The following is an 8,409-nucleotide window of genomic DNA, read 5'->3' as shown; positions in this document are numbered from 1 at the left end:
GGTGGAAAAACTTGAATGATGTGTTTGAAAATTATCAATGTTTCTTTAATATCTATCTCAAATTTTACAAAACATATATTGTTTATACTGAAAATCTACAAAATTAATCTGCCAGAATAAATATAGATATTTTCTGCGTAAACTTGTGCGTTTACTTTTTTTACTCGGAATTATTCATAAAATGGTAGGCCTATTTAATCATTTTCATAAAAAGAAATAATTGTTTTATGTTCGACCTTCTCCGGTCATCAACCGTCACCAGTTTCCAAAGACCTTCTTCTTTATTGATCGATTATTACTATATTCCTGATAATTATTCCCCCTCAAACAATGTTGAAAATAATTAAATGGAATATCTTTATATCATTAAAAATGTTCCCCGCAGGAAACCATTTTACTTGTTTGTCATTTGATTTTATTGTGTATTTGCAGGTCAATGACTTTATTTGACTACTGTAATGCTGTATACTGAGCACTGTGTCCTTTTATTATAGACTGAAGTGTATTTGAAGTGAAGTGAACAGTGACACGTTTACATTTTAAAGAAAATAAAAGAAGAACCCAGAAATACTTGGTTGTATTTATTTATTAAAATAACCATAGTTACAAATGGCGCACAACGAAGTTTAAATTTTGTGCCACTTAATGTAAGTGAAGGATTTTAATATTTTCGTCGGAACATCATTTGGATTTATATTTGAAGTGCTGTAAACTGATAAAAAGATTTCAGCTAACAGTGTTCAACTTGATTTGTTATTAAATCAAGCCATTTTGTTACATTAATTGTGGATTTTACGTACACTTCAAAGGGCGACATATCACAAGTTTTCATAATTCCGAGGACAGAATTCCACAGGCAGTAAACTCAAGGTATTGAAAACAATTGATTAGTTTTTTAGTATGAACTTTAGTTAAGTGGATAAAAAGAACTTAAGTTAAGTGAATTAATTTTTTTTTATTATTTTAAGTCAAAGTCATTCATTACTTGCAATGAGTTGATTAAAGTGATTAATGAAGTTGTGAAGTGAACTGAATAGAACTGATTACTGAAGTTGTGATTATATGTGAAATGAACTGAATAGAACTGATTACTGATGTTATGATGTGAACTAAATTGAATAGATTACTGATGATGTGATGTGAACTGAATTGAATGATTATTGATGTGATGTGAACTGAATTGAATTGATTATTGAAGTTGTGACATGAACTGAATTGAACACTGAAGTGAAATGAATTAAATTAAAGTGATCACTTAAGATAGTGAAAAGGATTGAGATGAATACTTAAGTGAGTGAAGTAGGTGGATGGACAGTGATACTTAAATTGAGTGAAACGGATATTCATACTTTAGTTAATTAACATTAGGTGAACTGAATACTTAAGTTATTGAAGTGAATAATTCAATACTTAAGTTGAGTGGAATGTGTATTTATACTTAAGTGGATTAAGTTACATTAGGTGAACTGAATACTTAAGTTACTTAAGTGAATAATTCAATACTTAAGTTGAGTGACATGGATATTTATACTTATTTATACTAATGTGGATTGACATTATGTGAAGTGAATACTTAAGTTTAGTGAAGTGAAAAGTTGAATGAAGTGAATTGGATATTTAAATTATACGTTTCGGATACTTAGATAAAGTGAAGTGGACACTTAAATGAGTTTTGGATAATACTTAACTGAGGGAATAGGAAGTTGACTTTAATAAGTGGATTACTTAAGAAAAGGAAAGTGGAAGAGAAGTGGAAGAAGAGTTTGATACTTAAGTGAATAACTTATGTTAAGGAAGAGACTTACGTAAATTAATTAAGCAGGGTTGAGTGAAACTTAAATAAATTATTAAAGGAAGAGACTTACATAATTGAAACAATCTGCGTTGAGTGACACTTACGTGAACAATTTAAGTTAAAGAGGAAACTTACTTAATTGAACCAAATGGAGTTGAGCGACACTTCAGTTAAGAGATACTTAAGTTAAGTGGACTTAGTGCACTTTTTATAGTGATTTTAGTGAATTTTATTAGTGAGTGGATTTTTTTGAAGAGAAAGGAGTAATTAACTATTTATTTACAAATATGGCTACAGGAAAAGATGGAAAAGCTGCTGATAGTATTTCAGAGGGGGAAAAGCAAATCTTAGAAGTTTTTCATAAATTGTCATTAAAACCAGAGAAAATGGAAAGTCCGGAGGATTTAATTGCTTTTGCGGACCAGATTAAACTGTTGAAATCTGCATCATCTACGAAATCAGTACCAGCAGAAGAAACAGTTTCATCAAAAGGCAGTTATCATTTTCCAAAACTATCAACTTTCTATGGAGAAGATAACAAGGGAGATGTCAGTTGGGAGACTTTTAAATTTGAAGTAGATGCATTGATGGCTGAAAAGTACTTTACGGATGAACAAATTTTACTTGGAATTAGAAGATCAGTGAAAGGAAACACACGTGATGTTGTTAGAAGATTAGGCACAGGGGTGACAATACAAGAAGTTATCATTAAACTTTCAAGCACTTTTGGTAACATCGAGACGAGAGAAAGCATCCTTAGAAAATTCTATTCTATAAAACAGTCTTCAGATTCAGTGTTGGTGTTTAGCTCAAAATTGGAGGAAATATTTACACAAGCTATCATGATACTGATAAGTAGTAAATATGAACACATTTTAGTTTTAACATTATTGTATTCATATTGTTAATGATATCACTCTATAAAACACAAGAAAACTCATATTTTGATTGTCTTGAGTGAAAATAGTGAGAATTAGAAGACCTCTTTTTGTGGCTTAGGTCTTATCTTTATTTTTCACTTTTCTGAGGTTGAGAACTACCTTTTATAAATATGAATAACACATATTAAATCTATTCTAAGGTGTTTTGAATTTAACTGATAAGTTTCTAACAACTATCAGGTAACTTGTTATGTAGTTCTTACTTCAAAAGATGTTTGATATTATAAATGTACATTTTTTGTTAGATTATGAATATTTTCGACCAATTTCAGACTATTTGAAAATTGACACATGTTTTGTTCAATAAGCTATAAAATGAAATAGCCATGGTAAAATCTCTTAAAAATTGGTGATTTGTTTCCTGAAATGATGTAGATAATTATTATCTATTCTATTTTTATTGAATATAAATAATTTTTTTGAAAAAAAAATGTTAAAATTGGTACTTGGATTAAATTAGAAAAAAAAAATGTATTGTCCGAGCACCGTTTTGAAACATTTTTGATACTGAAAAATAAAAAATATGAAAATATTTTAGTTTTTGTATTATTATTTTCATAGAATTGATGGAAGTACACTATAAAACACATATTTAGATAGTCTAAAATTATACTTTTGAAAATTAGACCTTGTTATGTTACTTAGGTCTTCACTTTATTTTCTCCATTTTTCGAAATTGAGGGTGACCATATTGAAACACAAATATCTAGAGTTGTACATGGTAAAAGATGTTAAAAATCCTGCAATAACATGCTTAAATATTATATATTTGAAAAAGAAATGTTTCTTTGTTATTCTTGAAAGTGCCCATTAGGGTCCGTAATCCTTAAAGGCATAAAAGAAAACTGATGATGAAATCTTGAAACAAGATTTATATCAAGGATTGAGACCAGAAATCAAACACTTAGCTGCATATAAATGTGATGCAATTGGAGATTATGATGAATTCAAGATTGAGCTACGAAATATTGAGGCTGAACTTAAGTCAGAGACAGAAGGAAGTCATAAGAAGTGTAATGCAGCTATCAATATAGAAAAGAAAGAGTCATCAGAGATGTCAGAAATAAAAAAATCATTGAAGAAACTCAATGACAGGATTGACAACATCGAGAAAGATGGAAAACAAGATACATATCCTCAATATCAACATCAATTTCCTAGAGGTTACAGAGGTCAAGGTAAAGGATTTAATCAAAGATACATGTATGGTAGAGGCAGAGCTGAATTACGACTATCTAAACCAACTGGTAGAGGTACCTTTCAACCAACATGCTTCAATTGTAATGGGAAAGGACATTTAGCCAAGAACTGTCCTTCATGCATTCCAACCTGCTACAAATGCAACGAAAAGGGACATATCGCCAGAACTTGCCCAAAAGAATAGGTGCTTTTGTTATAGGATGAAATGAAAGCACATGTAATGATGACAAAGATCCTAAATTAGTTGGACATACAAATGAGGTGAAAATTGATCTTAAAGGAATAGAATCTACAGCACTCTTAGACACGGGAAGTTGTATCAGTGCAATATCAAAGTCTTTTTATGATAAACATTTACAAAGTGTACAACTTAAACCGCTATCGGATCTTCTTCGAATAGAATGTGCAGATGGTAACCAGTTCCCTTATGAAGGATATGTAGAAATCAACATGACAGTTACTCGAGGACTACCAAATGTGACAACACATACTTATTTATTTCTGATTACACCAGACACAAGATTCTCTTTCAAAACTCCAGCCATCATCGGAACCAATATTTTAACAGAACTCCTCGAAGAATTTAAACAGAATTTTGGCGATCAATATCTACAAAGAGCAAATTTATATACACAATGGTATCTATCCTTCAGATGTATTTCGATGAGAGAAAAAGAGTTGAAGAAACATAAAAACAGAATAGCAATCATCAAATCAGCAGAAACCAAAAACATTATTCTCGGACCAAACGAATCAAAAGTTATTTTAGGAGAAACAGATAAAGAGTTAGACTTCAACTTCACGTCAGCAATTATTTATGAACCAGAAGATAGCAGTTTACCAAGCTACGTGGATATTACTCCAGGTGTGATCGATTACCATTACAACAAGAATAGACCAATTCATGTTTCCCTGTCAAATTTCTCTGTGAACTTCAACCTATTAAAATAGAAGAATATTTAATGAAAGATATAGAACAGCAAGATGATGTAAGAAATATTATGGAAAAGATTACAATAGATGACAACAAGAAACTTACAGAACAACAAACTGAACAAATTCGAGAATTACTACAGAAACATATACAGACTTTCTCCAAAGATGACTCGGATATAGGCAACTGTCCAAAAGTTAAACATCGAATAGACCTCATTGATGACGTACCCTTTAAACAGCCTCATAGACAAATTCCTCCAAACATGGTAGAAGAAGTAAGGAATCATTTACAACAACTTCTCAACACAGGAATTATAAGGAAATCTAAGACACCCTGGGCATCTAATATTGTTTTAGTACGAAAGAAGAATGGTTCATTGAGGATGTGTGTGGACTTTCGACAATTAAACAACAAATCCGTCAAAGATTCTTATGCATTACCGCTTATTGAAGAGGTTTCTACATTGGATATGAAATCGGGTTATAACCAGGTAGAAGTTGAAGAAATACACAAAGAAAGAACGGCATTTACGGTAGGGCCTTTAGGATTTTTTGAATATGTAAAGATGCCATTTGGACTTTCAAATTCAACAGCAACGTATCAACGTCTAATAGAAGAGGTACTTGGCGATTACAACATGACCATATGCGTAATATATTTAGATGATCATATAATTTTCTCGGAAACTTATGAACAACATTTGGAAAGGATTGATATGATACCCGTCTACATGAAAATAACTTAAAGCTATCTCCAGAGACATGTCAATTTTTCCAAAACCGTGTACAATTTTAAGGTAACGTAGTGAGTCCAGCTGGAATTGAAACAGACCCAGCCAAAATTGAAAAGATTAGAAATTGGAAGACACCTACCAACGCTGATGAACTTAGATCATTTATTTCGTTTTGTGGATATTACAGAAGATTTTTCAAGAACTTTTCCAAGATAACCAAACCATTAACAGATCTATTGCCAGGCACTTTATCAAAGAAAAAGAAGAAATCCGTGAAAGAATGGACATGGACGGATACAGAACAACACATTTTTGATGATCTTAGAGAAAAGCTGACTCAACCACCAGTATTAGCCTATCCAGATTTTAAAAGACCGTTTGAGTTACATACGGATGCGAGTGGGGTTGGTCTTGAAGCTATTCTTTATCAAGATAGTAGAGTTATTTCATATGCCAGCAGGTCATTGACCAAATCAGAGAAGAATTATTTAGCCTTCAAGTTAGAGTTTTTGGCGTTGAAGTGGGCCGTAACCGAAAAATTTAAAGACTATCTTGCAATACAACACTTTACAGTTCTTACCGACAACAACGCCTTGACCTACATACTCACATCAGCAAAACTAGACGCAACTGGACATAGATGGGCATCAGAAGCGGGTGAATTTAACTTTTATATCAAGTATAGAGCTGGTTATAAAAATATTGATGCAGACGTTATGAGCAGACTTCCTGAAATAGATAAAACAGATGGAGATACTTTTATAATGGACAACTCAGCAGTGAAAGCCATATGCAAATAAACAACTACCACTCCTATGATTGAGATTTTACCTGCTTTTACCTGATTTTACCTGCTTTTAACATTGATATTGTAGAAGTGACAGAAGACATTGGAAAACCTTTAGCACAGATTGAATATAGAGAAATTAGAAAACAACAAAGAGCAGATCCTTTAAATGGAGAAGAGCTACAATTGATAACAACTTGCCAGATAAAAAAACAATGCCATACTAAAAAGATTTCTACATGAGAAAACATTTCAGATCTTTTAAGATGAAAAGAGGCATACTTTATAGAGAATTGAAGACAGATGAAAAACTCTAATATCACCTAGTATTACCTAGACAATACAGGAATGAGGTGTTAACAGGACTACACAACCATGTAGGACACCCTGGAAGAGACAGAACTTTATCTTTATTAAGAGAGATATACTTTTGGCCAGGTATGTCAAAAGATGTAGAAAACTGTGTATCAAATTGCGAAAGATGTCAAAGAAGGAAGGAAGTCAAATGTAAACACCAGATCAGAACTTGTCAGCATTGTCTCAACTTACCCTTTAGAACTGGTTTCAATGGATTACCTTACATTAGAGTCGGCAAAAGGATATGGGAATATTTTAGTCATAACAGACCACTTTACAAAATATGCACTTGCTATTCCTACAAGAAATCAAACAGCCAAAACAACAGCAGAAGCTTTATTTAACAACTTTATTGTACACTTTGGAATACCAACTTAACTACACAGAGACCAAGGAGCTAACTTTGAATCAGAATTGATTAAAGAACTATGCTAAATAATGGGAATTAAGAAGACAAGAACAACTCCTTATCACACTATGGGTAACGGATGCACTGAGCGATGGAATAAAACCTTACTAAGCATGATAAGAACTTTGGAACCAGAACAGAAACCAAATTGGAAAGATTACATCCCATCATTAACATATGCATACAACTGCACAAGACATGAGAGTACCAAAATATCACCTTTCGAGTTAATGTTTGGAAGGACTCCTAAACTTCCTATAGATTCAGCATTTGAACAGTAATAGGTGAAGCTGAGACATCAAACAAGACACCCATAGACTATTTGGAAAACCTGAAGAAACAGATGTAAGAAACTCAGGAAATTGCCTTAAAACATTCTGATATTTCAAGAGGTAAACAGAAGACACAATATGATAAGAAGGCAAAGGCATCAAAAATTACAGAAGAAGACACTGTTTTAGTAAGAATATTCAAGTTCAATGGCAAACACAAGATAGCTGACAAGTATGAACAACAACTCTATAATGTGATACAACAGATAAGACCAGACATACCAGTTTTCAAACTCAGGTCAACTGATGGAATTGAGAAAGTTCTTCATAGAAACCACCTTCTTTTGATTAACAGCAATGATAAACTGAATGAAACAAACTGGAGACCTACACCAAAACCTAGAAAAACAACACACGACAATGACTCAACCATATCTTTGTTACCAGATTGGAGAGAAAAAGAGAGAGACGAGATGAGTTCAGATGATGAAGACTCAGATGACAATGTACATACTACATTTCATGGTGGGGACGCCCACTTATCGAAGAAAGTAAAGAAAGGAGGAGAGAGTAAGGATAAAAATGAAGCTGCAAAAGAAGAAGAAGAGAAGGAACCATGTACTATCAATCATGTTGATATACTAGAGGTTAAAGAAACTGTTGCTGAACAGACAGACGCAGAAATAGAAGATCATCATGAAGATGATGTAGTAGAGATTCAAAGTATAGAGGGTGATAGGTCAGAAGAAGAAATGATGACGAAAACACATTAAATATTACTGTAAAAGAAACTCAAAAAGACATACAAACATCAAATAGTCCTGAAGAAACTCAAGATGACGAACAAATATCGACTTGTCCTGAAATGGTGGAAAATGAAAATGTCGCTCCAGTAAACAAAGAAGAATCCCAAGATAAAGTAGTTATTCCAAAACTGAGAACATCAGCTGACCAAAGACCAGAACAACTATATGAGCC

The 8,409-nt window shown here is 32.5% G+C and overlaps 1 protein-coding gene across 1 annotated transcript; it reads left to right on the top strand.

Annotated features, from left to right (window-relative positions):
• The first annotated feature begins 4,898 nt into the window (after nucleotides 1-4,898).
• On the top strand, nucleotides 4,899-6,406 carry LOC132717865 (uncharacterized). Its single transcript, XM_060701442.1, has 2 exons — nucleotides 4,899-5,470; nucleotides 5,794-6,406. Exons 1-2 carry the CDS (start codon nucleotides 4,899-4,901, stop codon nucleotides 6,404-6,406), a joined length of 1,185 nt encoding a protein of 394 aa, XP_060557425.1.
• The last annotated feature ends 2,003 nt before the right edge of the window (nucleotides 6,407-8,409 follow it).

The sequence above is a fragment of the Ruditapes philippinarum genome, unplaced genomic scaffold (assembly GCF_026571515.1).
Source record: "Ruditapes philippinarum isolate M1 unplaced genomic scaffold, ASM2657151v2 ctg13226_1_1_1_1, whole genome shotgun sequence".
In the NCBI taxonomy this organism is placed as follows: domain Eukaryota; kingdom Metazoa; phylum Mollusca; class Bivalvia; order Venerida; family Veneridae; genus Ruditapes; species Ruditapes philippinarum.
The sequence above is the reverse complement of the archived record's forward strand: the minus strand, read 5'-3'. Positions and strand labels throughout refer to the sequence as shown.

Coding starts and splice junctions, on each gene's coding strand:
- LOC132717865 (XM_060701442.1), top strand. CDS start 4,899: ATGAAAGATATAGAACAGCAAGATGATGTAAGAAATATTATGGAAAAG. Junction 5,471..5,793: donor CTTTCAAATTCAACAGCAAC/GTATCAACGTCT, acceptor TGGATATTACAG/AAGATTTTTCAAGAACTTTT.